Genomic DNA, 23134 nt, shown 5'->3' on the forward strand with positions numbered 1-23134 from the left:
AACTGTGAGAAGTGTGACATATTAGCCAAGGCAGAGTCATGGCCTTAAACTTTGTTGAAGGAAAATGGAGACATTTATTAACTAAGACTAGACACCTTATTTAGGAAAGGAAGGAATGACCAGACAAGTCCATTGCACTCTTAAGACTTACTTGGTCTCCAACATTAGAGTTAAAAACCCTTTCCTTAGCAGAACTTCATTTGTTCTTAGTTTTTAACTATATATTTTTTTTCTGAGATAAAGTGACCTGCTACTTCAGTTTGATTTTTGCCCCATGCTTCATGACATTGCCATTGAGCAACTTCTAAGGAAGGAATGCCCCATCGGGAGGAAGTTAAGATGAAAGAGTAATCTTTGAATAAATGAAATTTCATAATTCATTATTGAATGATGATTTCATTAAAAATAAAAGGTGTGTATTACAAATAAAGATATTTTTGTGAGAAAACTCATAACTTTTTTATGTTTATGATACTCAATACTAAGGGTTTATGTAGTATGTTATTTTTCCACTCTTAGGTAATAGGTTTATTATAAATTTAAAATATAATAATGATAGACAATATATTCTTCAACTGATATATCCATATTAAATAAATGGTTTTCTAATCTGTGAAAAAAAAAGAGTAATTAACCCCTCAAAGCAACTCACCACACCATCTTTTAACTTGAATACAGCACTCATTACAAACCCATTGGCAAATGGCTATGTCCTCAGGAATCTGAAAAAGTTGTGCCCAGAACCCAAAATCTGAATAAAAGAAGCTTAGATGTTGAACAATTCTCAACTTTCTCATTTAACATTTTTTTAAGAAAGCAAATCAACATGATACAAACTGTGTACCTAAATGTTAAAGAATACCAAGCAAAGGAAAGATCAGAGCAAACTGTTAGTCCAAAAAAGCTACTTATACGACTTACATTCTGCCCACTATCTTAAAGTGAGAAAGAGACATGGATAAGTGAAGAAGAGGGAGAGGAAACCAAGGAGAATATTTCATCAGCATAATCTAACCACTACCATTTTTGAGTGTCTACTGTACTAAGTTTTTTACATGCACTAATTTAATCCTTTCAATCACCCTAACAAGGCAAGTACTATGAGTATCCCTCATTCTAGAGATAAGAAATCCAAGACTGGACTGGGCAAGTAACTTGTTTATAGACACACAGCTATTAATTAGTGGAATACTGTAAAGACCTAAAGCCCCTAATTCTCAGGTCAGTGTTCTTTCTGCTTAACTAAATGACACTGAAAGGAAAGTGCTCAAGTCAAAAGGCCAAGGAGGAGAAGGGCACAGAAAAAAAATACTAGCTATCTGATTTACAATTGTATTGCACTAATACAGAGTATTACACACATATAAATGTCACTTTTGTAATTGATCCTATCAATATTATTGCAGCATTGCTCATCATCCCACAAATAAACATATGAATTGAGATTTTGAGAGGTTAGTGACTTACCCAAGACTCTATGATAAACAAATAATAGAGTGAAAACTACAATTCTCAGCTCACACTGGTCCTTGTGGCATTAAATTATTTTAGGGACTATAAATAATTTATCTTTTTGCATGTGGATTTAGATTTTTGAAAATATAAAAATTAGGCACTTCCAGTTATATCAATCATGGAATATTATGATCAAGCTGTAAAAAAATGTTTATTTTCACAATGAATCTTCCTTTTTCAAAAACATGTGCTCGTCTGATGTGATATAATTTCTTTTTTGCATATCCCTAATTCCACACAGTTCTCTGTGTATACATGCCTTCCTCCTTTTTCATTTGAATGCTGACAAATGCAAACATGTGATAAGGTGCCTTAAAAACCAAAACACTTTATGTCACAAAACTTCAGCCTGCCAACTAGATTCAACACCCTACAACCAACAAAGGTGAGCCATCTGACTTACATTAATATAAAACAAACAGCTCTAAACAAGACAGGAGTAAAATGTTTTTTCATTTATCAACTGTGTATCTGAATGGCTCTATTAAGGGATTTTTATAGATAGAGGATTTTATAAGGGGCTTTGGTTGAGACTTTTTTCTATCATTAACAAATTCACTTTTTCTACTACAAAATAAGGCCAAAATCCAAAGACACATAAATTCCCATTTGTCAGATGACACTGTCCCCATGAACCTGCTGTGAGCTCATTCATATGACAAGGAGATGTAACCTTTGAGGTAGAAGCTGAGCATTTTTTGGTCCATTGTTAAAAAAAAGAATAGAAGGGATCCTTTGCAGGGTGACTTTTTGAGAGAAAAACTAGAAATGTAAAATGTATTTTCTCATTTATTTTTTGATGAAAGTCTGGCCATGAGGTGGGAACAATAAAAAAGGAATCAAAATGATGTCTACCACCCATTAGCCATTTATGAGCACTGAGGCAAGAGAGACAAAGCAGGGAAGAGTGACAGGGACCCTGGGGTTGGGACATGCAGTTTTTGACCTAGGAAAGGCAAAGTGGAGTCAAAGCTATCAGAAAGAACCAGAGCTTTGCTTACCTCATCACAAGTGCTCAGAAATATAAGTGTATATGCACTTGCAATGTAGATGAACACAGACCTCTCTCCAAACCTTTGGTGGATATCCTATAATTTCTCAAACCAGACTCTGAGCTTCTTAAGAAAAACAATTTGATGGTGAAGGCAGCTTTCCAGCATCCAAACACTTAAAAGTGAGTAAATCAAATGACAGTTATTCCCATGTTCCTTTGGACATTGGTAGCTCTGGCAAACTCATAAGGTTGTCACCTCTTGGCACCATTTTCTACGCATTTCTCCCCACTGAGACTCTTACTATTCTAGAAAACCTCCTTCCCTCAGCCCCAGTTTCTAAACTTGAAAATAATATAATAGCATCCATTTATAATTTCATATGAATGTGAATAAATGCATTTCCTCCCACACATGCGATGCTTGATTTTTAAACTATAACTGCAAAATGAAAAGCTTTACCCTCTCTTAAAGGGGTCATACACAGCAACAAGTGAATTAGAGGCTTTACACAGTGAGGTCCCTGAAATCCTACAAAGCAGATATTTCATTGACTCAATCTCCACAATAATAGTAGCACTTGCTATGTTTTGAGCACTTACTGAGCCAGGCAAAATACTAAGCGTTTTACCTGGATCATCTCACAATGATCCTGATTGGTAATATCTATTATTACTCCCATTTTGCAGATGAGAAAATTAATGGTTAAAAATATTAGTAACTTGACTAAGGTCAACAGATAAGTGTGGAACTTAGATTTGTCTCATTCCAAAGTCTATACTCTTAGCTGCTATGATTTTCTGCCTGCCTTTTGGTTTACAGGTAGCCTAATATTATCAACCTTGAAGATAATAGGGTAGGTAGAAGTAGTTGAACTGGCTCATATTAATTGGAGCCTAAAATGATGGGCCACTACCTATATGTAAGATATAATAAGAATTAGAATTCTCAGGCTTACCTATGAAGACCAGCTAGATAGTATATATTAAAGGACGTCTGGATTACACCACTTTTGTCCACAGTTGACCACCTCCCTACATTATCCACCTCCTTATGTTGACCTAATTTTCATAGATTGGACACGTACCACATGTACATGTACGTCAGTACAACAGGCCTAGTTCCTTATGTTTGCTTCCTTTCTGCAGGATGATGAGCTAAAGGAATGAACTGTGTACTCGTGTGAGAGGGAACTGTCTTCAAGTTGAAGTGCTGTTTAGCTCTGCATGTTAACCAGTTAGTCACAGTCCCTTGGGTAATCAACTTACAGAGGTTCTACTGCATTTGTATTTTCTTTCATTTTTATCTAATCACCTCATTCTAAATTTCTAAATCTTTCTCAATCAGTAAAGGTTTGACTTTGATCCTCAGTATTAATAGCTGTCATTTCTCTGCTGTCTTTTTGAAATTCTATGCTCCTCTCTTCCTCTCAGTTTCTGTAAGGGAAATGATACACTATAACATGAACTCACTATCACAGTTATTTAGGGGACTTTTTAGGACTTTAAACATTATACATTGATGACGATGGAAACTTAAGATACCAAAGATGACTCCAGGTAATACTGCAAGTAGAATATTAGGTTCTGTGCCTATATTTCTGGTATAGATATTTTAATCTCTAGAGAATCCTAGATGATTAACATTAGGCATCTGGAAGAAGTACCCCCTTTGATAAATCAAATAAAACAATGTCTAGCTTTACAAATCTCACTTATTCAATTCCTCACCTAGAGATTCTGTCCCCCAGGATCATGTAAGTCATTTATTCCAGGTAATTTTTATTTAGAACAAAAGAGAAATGAGGCACTAAAAAAGTGCTGCAGATAGATAAATGAAAGCACAAGATGAACACATGGGTCCAACATTTTTGGAACATTTATCTCAAAATGCTCTTTGTCCAATGATACAATTATCTATGAGTGTACAGAATATCAAAGAGGGAGTAGGGTAGGGGACTAGAGCAACAAATCATGCTGTTCCCTCTTCATCATGCAAATGTAATAGTTTGAGTGTTCTTTGATAACCTATCATTTTGAGCTAAACAGCACTTCAACTTGGAAGACAGTTTCCTCTCCCAGGAGTACACGGTTCATTCCTTAGCTCATCATCCTGCAGAAAGGAAGCAAAACACACCTCTAACCACCTCCGGCAATCAAGAGGAATTCAGTCTAAAGCAGAAGGCAGACAGGCCACCTGACAGACAGGGCTGCAGCCTGTGAAGGGGCATCTTTAGACCAGCAACACATAACAGTGGTGGAAACATCTGCTGCCCACTTCGGTACCAACACAATCTGGAAAGCATTATAAATTACACCAACTACAGAAGCAACTTTTTCTGGCATTTTAATTACAAGAATATTACAGATTAATCATCCAAACTTTACTTAAATGGCAAGTCAGTCATTTTCCTTCATGAGGGGAAAGCCCATACCAAGGGGAGCCTTAAAGTGGATTGTGTTTCTTCAAAAATTGTATGTTAAATTAAAGATGCAGAGCAGATAGTTTAATGGGTCTCTAATTAGCATCACAAAGGAAACACCAAAAGGTTAATAAGAGATGGTTAGTTTGGAATGGTGGTTTCCTGGTGCCAGCTCCAGCGGCTTAGTCTGTTTGCAAACTCATTAGCTGCATAGATTGATCATCAGCTGAATTCAGGAAGTGCTCACTTGCTGTGTGAGCAGAAGGCTAGTGTGATTCAATACACCTACCCTCCAGCTAACTAGGGCCCAAAAGTAAGGTAATGTTTTCTACAGTGAAGAAGAGAAGATGTGGATTTTTTTTTCTTTGTTTGTTTGCTTGCTTTCAATTTCAGTTGACATCAATTATAAATCTGAAAGTCTTTGGTGAAGCTCAGAGAGGCATAATGAGAACTTAGAAGTTGACAGCTGGCACAAACAAAGGTCTGGCTCTAGGTCATTAAAATCCACGTTGTGTACAGAAACTGTATTTCTGAATTCTCATTTTGCCCCACTAAGAAAAATCACTCAATGTAAGAAAACTGAAACTTCATAAAGTACTCTCAGATCATCAGTAAACTTCTAAAATATACAGTTTGATGGGTATCGAGTCAAGCAAAAGAATTTTCGCTTCAGACTTCACTCTGGACTTTACCATTAATCTGTGTTCTGTCATTAATAGAATCTTTAAACTATGGGTGCATCAATTTTTCTTAAAAAAAATGAAACAGATACTTATATGCAGCATGTCTCTGGAATACAAGCGCTCCTTGAATTAAAAGGATGAAATTTTCTGGCTAGTGATGGTGATAATAGTTTCCAAGTTTAAAATAGTTCATGTTTGCATATGAATGACAGTTCAGCTTCTATATTTGACTTGCTTTGGTTTATCAACAGTGTGCAACCTGACTCTTACAAGCTTGAGGCATTTTTTTTTCAATAAGCTGATTTTTAAATTAAATTAAAATCAAAACCATTCTTTTGGTTCACCTCCCAGATTAGAGCAACTGACAGCCTCATTAATGATTAAAAACAGCAGGTGGTGATGCCTTGGAACAGTTTGACCAGTCTAAATATCTTGGAACCTACATCATTCTTCTTTTCCCTCCCTTCCATGCATTAAAAGGGGGAAAAAAAATCTATTGTTCACACAGGTTGGAGTATCCATACAAGCTGAAAGAGGCAGTAAGAAAGCAAATTTTCAAACATCTATTATTACCCATGCTAAAGGATAGAAAGTGAGAGACTATATGAGCTTAGAGCTAGATAAAGTGGAAACACAGAAATTGAAAAATATATCTCTGGAACTAGATTTTTATTTGCAAACTCTTAAGTGGGAAGTTGCCTTTCTGCAATCAACTAAGGCTACCAAGTTTCTCCAATTAGAAAAACCAAGTTCTACTTAAAAGCAAACAATATAAATTATACTTTTATTCAAAACAGATTATTGTTGCATGTCTGTATGATTTAGAGCAGGCATCCTCAAACTGCAGCCCGTGGGCCACATGAAGCGGTGTGAATTGTGTTTGTTCCCGTTTTGTTTTTTTTATTTCAAAATAAGATATGTGCAGTGTGCATAGGAATTTGTTTGTTTAAACTATAGTCCGGCCCTCCAACAGTCTGAGGGACAGTGAATTGGCCCCCTGTTTAAAAAGTTTGAGGACGCCTGACTTAGAGTCTAGAAAGACCCTATGGCTTAGCTGACTGTGGCAAGGGAGATAAACCTCCTTTTAGAGTTCTAACTTCAGCCTGATTTAAAATCTTTCCATTAGAAAGGGAGAAACCTAAAGAGTCTCATTTTCTCAAAGTAAATATTACTATGGTTAAAAAGTATTCAACTAACAATAAGATAGGGCTGCCTAATATTTCTTTTTTTTAATTTTTTGATTAAAAAATTTTTTTGAGATAGGCTCTTGCCCTGTCACCCAAACTACAGTGCAGTAGCATCATCGTAGCTCACTACAATCTTCAACTCCTATGCTGAAGGGATCCTCCTGCCCCGCCTCCCAAGTAGCTGGGACTGCAGGCATATACCACCATAGCCAGCTATTATTCCTTCCTTCCTTCCTTCCCTCCTTCTCTTTCTTTCTTTCTTTCTTTTTTTTTCTTTCCTTTCCTTCCCTTCCTTTCCCTTTCCCTTTCCCTTTCCCTTTCCCTTTCCCTTTCCCTTTCCCTTTCCCTTTCCCTTTCCCTTTCCCTTTCCCTTTCCCTTTCCCTTTCCTTCCTTCCTTCCTTCCTTCCTTCCTTCCTTCCTTTCTTTCTTTCTTTCTTTCTTTCTTTCTTTCTTTCTTTCTTTCTTTTCTGATGGTTCTAAAAGGCCAGCTCAAACCTTTTCTAATCTGGTGCTTGGTGATTTTTTTTGAAGTTTTATTGAGGGTAAGTCTTATAAGGAAGGTAAATTGAAGACTTTCTCATCAAAAATCTACATTTGAAAGTGGATGTATCAATTAAGCATTCTCTGACCCAAAGTGTACAGGTAATGAGCCATCTGGTAAAGAGAGAGGTCAAAAGTACCTGGGGCAAGGGGCAACTCCTGACCTTGGATGACAAAAACATCTATAGTAAGAGTAGAAAGCATCTCACAAGTATTTTGTCCACGCATTAAAAAATTACACATGATTTTGGTATTCTTCCAATTGCTTTTAAAATTAAAAATTATGAATAGACTTAATTCCCCATATATATTTTATAATAAAGATGTTAATGGGAAAATAAACAGAAAAAATACTCTATAAATATTTCAAAACCATGTTCAGATGAATCTGTTTTCCCATCCTGATGGAGCCTACAGCCCTTAACCATTTGGTGAAAGGACAGAAATAATGACAAACTGAAAGAAAGACCCAAAGAAGATAATGATCTTGATATTCCAATGGACTTTTTGAGTACATGAAGCAGTTCATATGATCTGCCACCATAAAATAACTTGATTTGCTACTCATCTGTTGTCCTATGAGCAGTGTCCCTTCTTATGGCCTACAGAAATCACCTCTTCATGAAGCAACTGGAAAACATTCACCTAGCAAACACAGCATAATTTTTCTAGCTTATTATGGCTTCCACTAATCCTCCAAAGGGATCCCATTACACCAAAGTAATGCATTTTGCTTTCCATGTCAAATAATCTTAATTAATTTATTCACTGATCCCATATAGTCTATCCATACTGGACCATTTGTGTTATTGGGCCATAAACTTCTAGAGAATGAAATTCTTAATTTTCCAGTGTGCTCCCTTTATATAGCCTCCATCCACCAATGCTTTTCAAGTGCTGAGAAATATGGAAATTCTTAGTGTCAACTACTCAAGAAAACCCTTGGCATTTATTCTTTTGATGAGTAAATCACCACAGGTAATTATTATTAATAATGAATTTTAAAATTATCTTGAGTATGAGAAAACTAAAAGTTCCAAGAAGATCAGGAAAACATGTATATATAGCATTTCTTTTTGAAAACATATGAACAGTTATTATTATTTTTATGTCCTTCATGAAGAAACCTATGGTAAACTGTCCTAAAATAATGATCTGACCAAAGAGCCTAGGCCAAATAATGCTAGCAAACAACTGCTAATGGCATAGATGTTTTCATTAGTTAAGGACAACTTCTTATTCTAGTGACCATTTTGCCAATAAGATGTAAATAATGCTTTGAAAATGATCCAATTATCAGTTGCAGAAATGTAGTTGAAATAAACAAAAGCTCCATATGTCACCTCTCTTTCTACCTGCTCAAATGCTGAGACTGAGAATGAATAATATTTCCAGGCATTACAGGAAAAGGGGGAACTACACATTGAGTACCACTGAGTACCTCTAAGCCAGCAAGGTAACTGGGGATATCAGAGATTAAACCTACCATCCCATGCTGACATTAACCAAAGATACAAGGAAATTCAACCTCAGAGCAAATAGCTTTTTTAAATGTTTACCAGTGTGATATTGTTAAAATAAGAATATCAAGCAAGAATCTTTCACAGTTTTCTCATTGAAAATGAGAACTTTATTATAGTCTTTTCATTTTTTTTGCATTATTGGAACAATATTAACAAGGTTTTTAGTAGTCCTAAGTCCTATTCTTATTATTTTTTTAATTAGATAGAACTATTTATTTCATCATTGACCTTGGTCATCTCAGTAAACCTCAGATAAGCAAAAGTACAATGATAACTTTTACAGCCAGTAACAGCAGTAGTTGACATATTCAATTCCCAGAGCCAGACACAAAGTGGGCACTCAAAATTACTGTTAAGTAAATGAATTATATATACGTGTGTGTGTGTGCATGGATTGTTCCTCCCAGGTATTAGAATACTGTATACCTGAGACAACATGAAAGCAGCTGGAAGTCCCATATATAGAAACACTGTATACACAGTCAAGATCAAGTAATTAAATATTTCACCAGGTATAATTGCAAGAGGATGCAGGCATTTAAAAAAAAATACTATGAGCAAAACTTGGGAAGAAATAACCACATGAATTGCAGAACAGTATATCTAGCCTCAAAGATGCTAATTCAGGTCCACGGGGAATCTAATCAACCTCTTTGTTCAAGTAAAGATAAAACTTTTTGACAGCAAATGCTATTCTGATAAAATGGAATTTTCAATTATTCTATGAACATCTGGTCCATGATACCATTTCTGGGGCCCAGCAGCACACTGCTTTGCAATGACACAAAATAGTGTCCATTGAGAACTCCCTATGTTGTCAAGAGACTAATTGAAATGAGTGTTTGCAAATTTAGTGAGGTGAGAGATGAGTCAGGGGGATAGGTAAGAAGATAAAGGGATGTTCAGTAACTGAATCATAATTTCATTAAAAGGCTAGAGGAAATAAAATTACACACTGTTGTTAGAGTATTGAAAGTGTAAACATCTTGACACACCTGTGGCTGACACTAAAATATGTGTGGTATTCAGCCTACAGAATATTTTTTTTCTTGGCTGACTTGTAACCGTAGTTGGTTGTGTTAAGCTTAGATCAAGTTCTTTGAATCTGTGTTTTAAGCAGTAAATGATGTTAAATATATTTAGGCGATGACACTAGCAAAGAAGCAAGTCTAATAAAACACAGAAGAACTTACACTTCCAGAAATAAAGCAATCATTATATTGCATTTGGGTATATTTGGATGTGAAAAGCAAATAAACGTTACTGCATATTTCTTTATTTTTCTTCCATTTGGTATCAATTAGCATGGGAGGGAAACCAATTCAGTGTTGTCGTGAACTTCAAATTGGGTACATATTACAGCAATTAGAGTCATCTTTTCAGCTGATGAATGTATAATCAATAATTAAAATCATAAGGAAAGAAAGACTGAGTATGATTTGAAATAAATTAATTGAGCTTGGGACTAGTGTAAAGTTCCAGGACGTGATCCTAACAAACCCCAATTTCACATCAGGATTACATATTTAAGTAAGCATGTTGAGATATCCACATCATCACAAATGGACATACAAAAAACCAAGGGGAGCCAGAAGCCCATTAAACTTCACCATCACACAACTCAGAAATAACCAGGATAGGAAGATATTCAAGTCTGTGATACCCTAAACTCATGACCTTCTGGCACCTTTGACCACTATACTTCTCCATTACTCTTCTTACAGATTGCAGGAATTACATCAGGCAAAATTCTTATCCTCACTAGAAGGTGGTAATTTTACCAAATAACTCAAATTCTGGGAGGGAAGGCTTAATTAGTTTTGAGTGTGACTCCCATGCTCAGCACCAAATTGCTTCAGAAACTAAGTCAAGTGGTAAAACCTGCCAAATGACAACATTTACTTGTTCTCAAGGCACTCTCAGAACTACTGAGAGCTCCTCGGCTCTATAAATTTGTACTCCTTTGAAGTAACAGTACCATATTACCCTGAAACAAATCTAACTAAATGGTATAGGATTAGGCATGTGTGATGGATTCACATAGTGATTGCATTTAACCCACTATGCCTTCGGATAAAATGAAATACACTTATTATGCAAATGCAAGTTTGTGGTAGGAAAATGCTATAAACTGTTCATTGTTGGAATTGTCACTGTTTTCTTAGGCAGGAATAATCAATCCCAGTGAACTGGTGACACAATAATGTGCGGCAAGCCTGGAGTTAATTTGGCACACAAAATTAAGTATCATTACAAAAGCTTCGGAAGTAATGGGATACCACAAGGTAGGGACTGATATGTAAACAAGATCTGAATTCCTTCTGAACTTTAGACACTCACCCAAGTTGAAAAGAACCAACCCATGGCATTGGTTCAAGGTACAGCCACTGCTAGAATAATAGAAAAAAATGAAGATATAAGCTTAGTGCCCACAGCTCAGTGGCAAGGGCACCAGCCACATACACCCAGGCTGTAGGGTTTGAACCTGGCCTGGGCCTGCTAAACCACAATGACAACAACAACAACAACAACAACAACAAAGAGCCAAGCATTGTGGCAGGAGCCTGTAATCCCAGCTACTTGGGAGGCTGAGGAAAGAGAATCACTTTAGCCCAAGAGTTTGAGGTTGCTGTGAGCTGCCATGCCATGGCACTCTACTGAGGGTGACAAAGTGAAACTCTATCTCAAAAAAAAAAAAAAAATGAAGACATACACATACAAATCAAAATACTGAGAAACAAAATGTATAACTGTTGCCATAATGGAACAGCAAAAAGTGTGTGTGTGTGTGTATGTGTGTGAAAGAGAGAGAGAGAGATCATCTTATATGTAGGAGAGTCTTGGGATATTGCCACACATTTGCGTTTGAATATTCTCATTGTTGATTAGGTCAAGGACACAGATAAAAAGTGAGATATACAAGGCAAATTGGGATATATGGTCATTACTGCACCTTCAACTCAAATGGCTAGACTGAAATAAAATCTAGATATGCATTTACCAAAAACAACTCTTGTTATTATTCAATCTACATAATGTATATAAAATACATCCTATTGTGAGAAACAGTCTCTCAGAAAACTAGCAGCAGCCCACTGATACTGTTTTCCTAGAGAAATGTGACAAAAAATTAAAACAGATGTTGTTCTAGCCAGGCATAAAGTGAAAATCAATTATGACTATTTCCTTTCCTGGAGTCATTTCATTTTAGAGAGCATCTAACTAAAACCCTTTCTCAATATAAATTAAAAAGCATTTCTTTGAGACACATGAATAGTAAACGATACATATCAGTCTGCATCTTGTGACACACTGCTAATCCTCTGAGAATTAAATTGCCTTTATTTCAGTTATATAAATGTTTAATTATTTTCATCTTTATCCATAGTAAGGTTTACAAGAAGGTATATTATCTCTGCAGATGTCACCACTCACCAATTAAGGAAGGCAGCAGTGCAGAATTGGTAGTGACCCCTATATACAGTAGGTTTTGACCCTTGGGTCTACTAGGGAGGGGTTGGAATAGAAAATTTAATACAATCTACAGTGACTAATTTTTTTCCATGAAAAACATTTTGTTTTGTGGATCATGCATTTTTTTCTTTTGGATTCATTTCTAAAACCAAAACAAAAGCATTTAATGATGTTTACAGTGAAATGAAACAGCTGAAGACCAGCACATAATCACCATATTTTGTTTTCTCAGCTTTAAGTCTTTTAGCAGTAGGGCTTCCAGCTGAGCTTGAGTCTAGCTTCTCTCAAGACATAGCCAAGCATTCTGAATCTTCACTGAGCCTAAACACCAAGTTGAATTCATACTTCCTAATTGAAAAAGACAGGCTGTTTGCATAGCATGTTTGCATCAGTAAAATATTGAAAATGACATTTGTGCCCAAGTCCATCTGAACATTCTTCCTTAGCTGAACTCTGCTACTGTTTTATACCCTGGATTCTGTCTAGTACAGTTTAAAATAACACCTCTTACTGAAGTTATGTGTGGCTAAATTCACAAAAATAGACTCTTCTTCATACATGAGGATGCCCCTCCTGGCATGTGCTTTGAGGTGCCATTCACATTATTGGAATATTTTACATTGACTCAGTTGCACTCTCTCATCCTTGTCTCTCATATGACCGATGGCATTGATTTGTATGATAGCTAGGGAGATTTGGCATAGCAACTCTATAGGAAAAATGGAAAGTTTGGTATTTTCTATCCCCAGTAAAGAATACACAATCTTTGGTCAGATAACAGAGTCTCTCGCTGGGTAAAGCTAACCAGACTAATAGGGAAATAAAACCCACATCTTTGGTCTCATTAGTGCTATGTTCTTTGCAATTTGGTTGATCAGCTGAATTAATGTACTAAAGGAAAAAGGGGCATTTATTCCTGGAGAGAAGGCACATGTTCATTTCCTATGTGCTCAGTGCACTTATTGTTGAAGAGAATGTATGCAATATGTATATGCAGTCAACTTTTGAAACCCTGAACATTAAACAATCCTGGGTATCCTCTCAGGGAGGGTGAAGAAGAATTTGGCTAGGGGTCAGAACATCACAAAAATCTGTAGATGCTGCTGAGGTATGAGCTCGGTAGACACCCTGATAATACAATCATTACAGTAAAGTAGTACAGTTTGTCTACAAACATTCTTTGGAGTCAACTGTTGCAATTTACATCCAACCAGCCCTTACCATGGTCAGGCATCTGTGATCCCATGGAGGTCACACTGGTGTTCAGCACATCATTGACAGCAGTATCACAATACAGGCTCCGCTGGACATCATGCTCACTGTCAGTCTGGTCGCTCTCCTCATGTCCACTATCCTTCAGGCTGTTGCCCTCTAAGTCCTTGAAGGTGGAGCTGCTGAGATGAAGAAATAATGATAATTTATGACTGTAATAGATCTGATTTTAAAAATCTTTCTCAGTCAGGATGATGTCAGTTCTGTAATGAGACCAACTGTGGCTCGATTGCCCAACAGGGTAGGAATACAGGGAAGATAAATTTCTGTTCAAAGATAATACAACTTAAGATTGCAGAGAGGTTCCATTATTGGAGGCTGATGCAGCTAATATTTTCATTCACTTTTCTTCAGTGCATCACTGTAGGCAAGGTGGAAAAAGCTACAAATCGAAAACAACCACCTCTAAAGAATGTCATCATTTCAGAACGCTTTTTACAGCGTCTTGTACAATCAAAGTAAAGTAATAATAGTTAATGTTTACTGAGGGATTACTGTTCATGAGGCATTATTTTAAGGGCTTGACATCAATTAATTTTTCAATAATCATGGCTCTATAAGAGAAAGTTGCTACTATAATAATATTACCATTTACTAATTAAAAAAAAAAAAAAACAGAAGAACACAGAAGTTGAATAATTTTCCTAAGGTCACACTGCTAGCAAAAACATAGCAGAATTAAGACCAAACCCAGGTAGTCTACCTTCACAGTCTTCCTGGAACCTTAATCATATGTATACTGCCTCTCCAAATGTGTCTACTTATCAACTTTAAAAAGCAAAAGTATCAGAATTGAGGTGGTATAATTAAAACAGAAGGTATTATCAGGGCGGCGCCTGTGGCTCAGTCGGTAAGGCACCGGCCCCATATACCGAGGGTGACTGGTTCAAACCCGACCCCGGCCAAACTGCAAACAAAAAATAGCCGGGTGTTGTGGCGGGCGCCTGTAGTCCCAGCTACTAGGGAGGCTGAGGCAAGAGAATCGCTTAAGCCCAGGAGTTGGAGGTTGCTGTGAGCTGTGTGAGGCCACGCACTCTACCGAGGGCCATAAAGTGAGACTCTGTCTCTACAAAAAAAAAAAAAAAAGAAAGAAAAACAGGCAAGAGAATCGCTTGAGCCCAAGTACTGGAGGTTGCTGTGAGCTATGATGCCATTGCACTCTATCCAGGGGGACAGCTTGAGACTCTGTCTCAAAAAAAAAAAAAAAAAAAAAAAAAAGAAGGTATTATCAGGATTGGAGAACCCATGTCAGTTTTAACTGAGAAATATTAAGAAGCAGATTCAAAGAAAAGGAGAGGCAGGAACTGAAAAGAGCAGAGCCTTGGTGAATAGGGGGTGTGATGGTTACTTTTATGTGTCAACTTGACTGCACCATGGGTTGCCCAGATAGCTGATTAAACAATGTTTCTAGGTATGTGCCTATGGGGGTGTTTCCAAAAGAAATTAGCATTTAAATTGTTGGACTGAGTAAAGCAGATGGCTCTCTCCAATGTGGGTAGAAATCATCCAATCTACTGAAGGCCTGAATAGAACAAAAATGCAGAAGAAGATTAAATCTGCTCTTTGCCTTACCACTAAATCTGGGACATCAATCTTCTCCTTCCCTCAGTGCTCCTTATTCTCAAGCTTTCAGACCTAGACTTGAATCTACATGATTGGCTTTCTGGTTCTCTAGCCTTCAAACTACATCACCAGCTTCTCTGGTTCCCCAGCTTGCAGATGACGGACTAAGGGACTTCTCAGCCTCCAAAATCACATGAGCCAATACCTCATAATAACACTCTCTCTCTCTCTCTCTCTCTCTCTCTATATATATATATATATATATATATTCCTATTGGCTCTATTTCCTTTTAGACCCATAGCTAACAAGACAGTGAGATAAAAGTGAGAACCAGAGAGTGAGCATTAATATTTAATATAACTCTGGATATAGTTATACTAAGAATATAAAAACTTTCAGCACAAAAGTTTGTAGGTAAAATTTTTCTTGCATATAAATCAACCCAAGACACAAAGCACTAAGCACACTACCCACGAACTCCACACCATTTCTCATGAAATAGAGAATAATACATAAGGTACATCTATAGGGTACCCACCTGCTATTTCTAATACTTTGTATGTCCTGACAGAATCTACAGCTATGTTACACCATGCACCATAAATTTTGCATCTGAAACACCTAGTGAATGGTAAATCCATTTCCTAGTCAGTGAGGAAGCACAAAGGCACATTGAAGAAAATGTGTTGTTGTCTCAATAAGGGAGAGTAGCATGCTTATGAATTAAAAAAAGCCCCAACAGAACTACTGTGCCTCTAGAAAAAGAGCCCTGTAGAGATGACACTTCAAACTCACTTGATTTGATCAACCTTGCACGTTCACAGGCTTGGCTCTCTGAGACTTTGATAAGAACATTCAATACATAAGATGAAGAGTTACCCTATGGACACAGTAGACACATTATTATTCTCCACACTTGGTCAAGTGGAATCACAGCAGATTTTTAACATATGACCAACCTAGATGTAGAATGTTTGCTGACCTGAATATAAAAAAGGAAAAGATCAAGAGAGCACTAACTGGAAAACCATAATTATAAGAAAACGAAGAGTAAGAAAGTGAAGCATTGACCTGTTAGCTAATTATTTTCAGAAAGGATAACTGAGCATCAACCGCACTAAAACTAAACTCACTCAATAGGCCTACTAGCTCAGCTCCTTCAAATTATGTCATGCAGCTAACTCAGCCCTATGGACCCGCCAGGATGCAGTTCTATTAAAAACAAATCTTCTTGCAGTTCTTTTATGGTCAAGAAGGCCAATTGGAAACACATGATTTAAAGTGTTTCACCATTTCTAGCTTTATGGCACATATTCTGGGGCTTTCTATAAATACTATTCCCACAGCTTAAATATGTAGTAGATTCAAAGTTTTTTCTAGAAAAAAATAAGGCCCCTGCCTACAGGCACCCATGTACACACACAGAGAGGACATGGCCTGCCTGGATAATATTACAGGCTCCTTCATTTTTATAACAAATATTAATTTTTCAAGCTGTGTATCTGGTATCTGAAAATTTTCTTAATCCACCACACAAAATTGTCACTTTAAGTCAAGAATTCTACTTCGATTTGACCGCATTTCAGCAGTTGTCAAAACTGGCTTGAAACGTATGATGGTGAGGAATATAGCATAAGAGCAATGTAATTAACCTGCCCTTAGAGCAGGGCTCCTCAACTTGATGTCTTGTGCCACATCATTCTTTGTTGTGTCTGTCCTGTGCATCACAAAACATTTAGCAACACCCTGGCCTTTACCTACTATATGCCCACACAACATAAAAATCAAAAATGTTTCTTGAGAGAGTTGAGAACAACTACTCTAGGTTCTTTAAACTTGATTCCTATGATAGACTGTAGTGGAAGGAGTACTGAACTTAGAATCATTAGGACAAGTGATAAACTGTAGTCTACCACTTCATCTATGTGACCCTGGGCCTGATATCTAATGTCTTTGAGTCTCAATTTGCTGGTCTGTAAAATGCATTTGCAAGAACTTCCATCAAAGCCCATTCAAAAGATTCAATGGGACCCTGTACATCAAGAACCAGATACATATAGATGCTCCATAAATAGTTATTGCTTACTATGATTATTATTCTCTATGGTAATGTCTTCACTGAGTTGCAATTAAATATTATGTCCATGTTCTTTTATAGGACTTATATAGGAAATTTATATTTAATAAACATTTCTAAATATTCTCTAAACAATAGTCATACAGTGTTCATTATATTTATTTCTCCTAATACTGAAGAACAGAAAAAGAAATACTTATGTTGCCAATGTCTACACTTCCTTACTAAGGAACAAAAACTATATGACCTGATGTACTTAGCCATTTTTGTCTTAGCTTCTCAAAAGCTTCCAGGTAAACATCACATTTAATTTCAGTAAGTTATAGCCTTGCCTTCCAGGGATCTCTCTCTCACTTCTAATTGGTTTTGAATTTGCCCTTTTAAAATTTGATCATCCATTTTATATGCATCTGAATGTTATATACTACCTTAGAGCTTTTCTTTTGTAGGAAGGATAGAAATAATAAAACTAGGATGCAAGGGACTTATAGTTTGAGTACAAGTTGTGTGTTCTCAGAAGAAAAACAAGAGGTGTAACACCTCCCCCAACCCTAGAAACAGTTCACTCATTCAAAGATCAGTTTGCCCATCTGACAAAGTACCTCTTACTCTGATCTTGTAAGGGTATTTAGTGGCTTAATGAATGGATTTGTGTAAGGCAGTTTAAGACCCAGTGAGCAAGATGCTGCAAATTGTAAAACAACTTGGTAAATGGCTGCTCACTCAATACAAATAACAATATATGCCAGGCATTAAAATATGCTGATTTCACTTGTTTTATTATCTTTGTACCTCTTGGGAAATGAAAGACTTGTAAAATAACTTTTGTAGGACAATAAATTAGGGGACTTCTTTGCAATGGTATTGTAAATGCAAATGTTTCTATTACTGCTCTTGGTGGCCAACAGAAGGACAGGTATGCTTGAAAACACCTAGAACAGGGTTCTGGACACAAGAGTTATTCAGAAAATGCTTAATAAATGAACATTACACAAATTCTGACCTGTTTTTACTCTTTAAAATAGTAAAAACTCTTCCCCAAAAGATAGAAGAATTTGAACAAAAACAGATCAGATCTTCCTATTCAGGAAATGCCATCTAAGACTAAGAATGAGAAGAAAATGAGAATCAAAAATAGTGTTGTAACTGTATTTAATTAACATAAAGAAAATCTCAGTCTCTGGACCACCTGTATCACAATTACCTGGAAAACCTGTTGCATTAGGAGATTCTCTAGAGATGGAGTTAGAGATTCTATTTAACAAGCTTCCCAGGTGATTCCCAAGCACATCAAAGTTTAGAAATCACTGGCTTAAAGGGAAGTTTAGTGCTAATTTTTAACAGAAAAAATAATCTAAAAATAATAAAGTTTCCCTGAATTTCTCTCATCCATTCATTCAATAAACAAGTACCAAACATTTGGTATATACAAGGCACCATCCCAGGTGATACAAAACTCAGGGCAACTTGGGTAGAAAAGGAAAGCATTATGCTTGGTTTAGGAAGCCAGTGTTAATTTTCCTTTCCATACTACAGTGGCTTGTTAATTTTCTATTTCATTTTATTTAAGCTGCAGCCTCATGCCCTGCTTGTTGTTGATCCAAAAGCACAGAAAGTAGGCATGGGGAAAGGGTGTTGCAAGAGGGGCAAAGCACCACTGCTGGCTTCCCTTACTCTGAGAAGATAGCAAGGAAACAACCACAGCCAGAAGGAAGTCCATCTAGAAGAAAATCTGAACTGTCTTGGCTTGTTAATCTTGGACTCTCATATACTATTCCTTGGGTACACCTACAGGTTGCAAGTGATATTCTGAGGGAAAAAAAAAAAAAAACTACAGAAATATAATGCTCAAGTCCTTAGTGAAGAAAGTTATGAAAATGTTCTTTGTATCTTCCTTTTCCATTTCAGATCCTTCTTGACTTTGATTTGTGCCTGTGAGAACCCCCTTGCCCTCTGGTTTTCCATTGGGTTTAGCCATTGGTGGGTACCAGCAGAGCGGGTGGGAGGAGAGTGCTATCAGGATATTCATTGTCTCTGCTCCCTTCCTACAGAGTTATTTCATGATGACTGGATCCTTTGGCCAGAAGTCACTGTAACTCTCATATCAATGTTCCCTACATGTTCTTCCCCCTGGTTCCTTCAGAGGTATTTTTATTTCCTCCTTTGCCAGAATACCACAGTATTCCTTCAGGTTCACTAACTTTACCCAAGTTTTTGTAAGTAGTCCCATTTGCAAATAAACTTTCCTCAAGTCATTTCAAAATGGGGGTGGCAACTACTTCATGTCAGAACCCTGGCTGATGCAGGAAAGAACCAGAGGTGGACAGTGGTATCTACTGTTCAACTACCCAAGGTAGATAGGTGTGAGAGACAAAAAGATGCTTATATGGAAACAGTCTGCCTAAGAATGCTAACAACTGCTAGGGAATGCCAAAAAGAAGAACCCAAGAAACATCCTTGGAGTAGAAGAAAGTGAACCAAGGAAGAAAACATGGGTAGGAAAACAAGTTCTCACAGTTGACCTGAAATGGAATTAACATTCAAACAAACAGAAGCTTGATAGTAAAATTAAAATGAATAATCAGATTCAGAATTTCTTGGCCAGGAGTTTTTCCAAGCATGTAAATCGATCTTCAAGAAACCATATATAGTGAAACCCTTTTCAAACATTGCTGTCAGCTATTTGAACCAGCTTTGTATGATTTTATCACCTGGTGTTAGTCACCGCTCAGGTAACGTGTTCCACATATTTTAAGTTTAACACAGTAGTCCCCAGACTAGTATTAACATGGAGATCCCCTATATATTTCTAGGTATTGTGTGTTCTCTAAACTCAATTGACTCCATAAATTCCAAGGCCTTTGTGGTTTTTCTAAAGCCCTTGCAGTTCCATAAACAGAGCCTGGCAAAAATGTGTGTGTCGCTGAGCTTATAGATGTTTCCTCTTAATCAAGGTGGTCCCTGGTGAAAATCACTATCTTTGATTTCAGACAATGTCAGGAGACTTTTCCACTAAAAGCCTATTAAGTCTAGGTTGTGCCTTTTATGTGTATGTGTGAATAAACAAAAACCTATACAGTAATTAACCAAAATCAGAGGTTCCCAGTAAGTCTCAAAGCTCCTGTGGAAATACCTGTATCCCAAAAGCTAAATGTTTGAACATAAGTTTTCATATCATCAGTCTGCCTTGTAAATTGGATATTCAGGGCTGATTTAAGACGTGAGGGTCCCCAGGAATCTTAGGTTTCTGCCAGGCTATGAAAATCAGGCTTCTTTTATCAGTTTAGCCTGATCATAGAATTCCCAAGTAGCCACGGTTAGCTCAAGGGACTTGTGAGCATATGATGAGTCACAGTTTTTACCAGAAGTTTTAAAAGAGGGCTTGGAAAATAATAGTCCTGAAGCAGAAATCTCACATAAGAAGGTTTTCTTTTTACTCCTAAAACAAATTAGCCAAATAATTTTGAATTGGTCCCCTTTTGCTTTTATTCTATTAGCAAAAAAAATCAAATGGATTTCTCCTAACCCCTCAAAAATATTCCCAACAGTGCTTTAAGTAGTAATACAGGGATATCCATTTTCAGATGATTAATGATCATCATTTAAGGTCACAAGTGATCCCAGATCAATACAGATAAACCTACCATGCCTTTAGGGGTTACTTCTGCCTCATGAAATAAATTAAATATGAATTTATGTTACTTGTACAACAAGCTGGTTTATTCCTCAGATCTACTCTTCTGGTGATAATAATTTATGGGATTAGAGTCAGCAAAGTAATAGAATTTTCAGGTTTTCTTTACTGCAGCTCTAACATAACCTGCTTGCCTCTTTTTCATTTCTATCATTTTAACAAACATACTCAGAGGTCAATTTTAGATACAAAATAACCACTGGACCATTCAAGTGGCTATTTACATGAAACAGCAATAAAGGCATTAGTACTGGTTTATTTTTTTTTATTTATTTATTTTTTGTGTGAAAAATTCTCTCTCTTGCTTAGTTCCTCCTCCTTACAGAGCTTCTGGCATCTTTTTTTTTTTTTTTTTTTTTTTGCAGTTTCTGGCCAGGGCTGGGTTTGAACCATCATCTCTGGCATATGGGGCTGGCACCCTATTCCTTTGAGCCAGACACGCCGCCCGGTACCTCTTGTCTCTCTACCATTGGGTAACTTTAGTGCTCACTGTACCAGACTGAATTGTCCTTGGCAGTATCTGTGTTCACATACATTGTGGCTCCATAGATAACTATGTTATGACCAACCACACAAATCTCAGCTTTGAATGTTTCATCTGAAACCCTTCTAAATATTTTTAAAGTATTAAATCAGGGCAAATTTCTTTTCCTCTCTCATTTAGAAAGTATTCTAAAGGATAAAGAATTGGCTTCTCCATCATTAAAGTATCTTTAAAATGATTTCAGATAACAAAACCAATAGTGTAACCTAATTATATGTACCCATATCATAATCTGAAATTCAAGAAAAATAATTCCAAAGTTGTCAAAATAACAGCAATCTCAAATCTCATTGGAAGTTCTACACAGAAATGTTTTTAAAGCCTCCCTTTATTCAAAGTGAAAAACAAGAATTTTGATAACAACATGATTGTGAAAGTTTTCTATTACTTTCTAATACTCTAATATTAGATTTCTAAATCACTATATAAACCTATATTGTAATATAATCCCCAATTTTATTTTAATTGCCAGTGTTTCTACATGCATTTGGATATAAAGAAATATCATAAAATTCCAACAGTTACTCCCTTTGGTACATGGAATTATCATTAATGTCTAAATTAATTTTTAATGCTTTTTCTCAATTTTCCCATTTCTAAAATAAGTACATAGGCATTCATCTTAAAATAAAAAAAAGGATGGTTAAAAAAATTTATTCTGACAGAGCCAGGGCAAGTGAGAGCAGATGGGCACTGGGTGACTCTGTGCCTCGCTGAGGAAAAATAACTAAACATGGACAAAGGAGATCCTAAGAAGCCAAGAGGCAAAATGTCATCATATGCATTCCTTGTGCAAACTTGTCGGGAGGAGCACAAAAAGAAGCACTCAAATGCTTCAGTCAACTTCTCAGAGTTTTCTAAGAAGTGCTCAGACAGGTGGAAGACCATGTGTGCTAAAGAGAAAGGAAAATTTGAAGATATGGCAAAGGCGGACAAGGCCCATTATGAAAGAGAAATGAAAACCTATATCCCTACTAAAGGGGAAACAAAAAAGAAGTTCAAGGATCCCAATGCACCCAAGAGGCCTCCTTCAGCCTTTTTCTTTCTTTTTTTTTTTTTTTTTTTTTGTAGAGACAGAGTCTCACTTTATGGCCCTCGGTAGAGTGCCGTGGCCTGACACAGCTCACAGCAACCTCCAGCTCCTGGGCTTAAGTGATTCTCTTGCCTCAGCCTCCCGAGTAGCTGGGACTACAGGCACCTGCCACAACGCCCGGCTATTTTTTGGTTGCAGTTTGGCCTGGGCCGGGTTTGAACCCACCACCCTCCATATATGGGGTCGGCGCCTTACCGACTGAGCCACAGGTGCTGCCCAGTGGCCTTTTTCTTGTTCTGTTCTTAGTATCACCCAAAAATCAAAGAAGAACATCCTGACCTATCCATTAGTGATGTTGCAAAGAAGCTGGGGGAGATGTGGAATAACACTGCTATGAATGACAAGAAGCCTTATCTCAGAAATATGAAAATCTGAAGGAAATTGACCAATTCTTGGAAGCATGTCACCTTCCAAGACTTAGCCAGAATCAAGTGGAAATGTTGAACAGGCCAATATCAAGTTCTGAAATAGTATCAACCATACAAAATCTCCCTAAAAAGAAAAGCCTGGGACCAGATGGCTTCACGTCAGAATTCTACCAAACCTTTAAAGA

The 23134-nt window shown here is 36.8% G+C and overlaps 1 protein-coding gene across 3 annotated transcripts in view; it reads right to left on the reverse strand.

The window, feature by feature from the left end:
- The window catches only part of PCDH19 (protocadherin 19), a 114477-nt gene that overhangs the window by 22514 nt on the left and 68829 nt on the right, over window positions 1-23134 (reverse strand). For 2 of the 3 annotated variants that reach the window (XM_053580910.1, XM_053580909.1), the window contains one exon: window positions 13559-13731. In XM_053580910.1, the coding sequence (XP_053436885.1) occupies window positions 13559-13731 (173 nt within the window). The remainder of the gene's footprint in view (window positions 1-13558; window positions 13732-23134) is intronic. The other variant, XM_053580911.1, reaches the window with a different exon arrangement.

This window comes from Nycticebus coucang, chromosome X (assembly GCF_027406575.1).
Source record: "Nycticebus coucang isolate mNycCou1 chromosome X, mNycCou1.pri, whole genome shotgun sequence".
Lineage (NCBI taxonomy): Eukaryota > Metazoa > Chordata > Mammalia > Primates > Lorisidae > Nycticebus > Nycticebus coucang.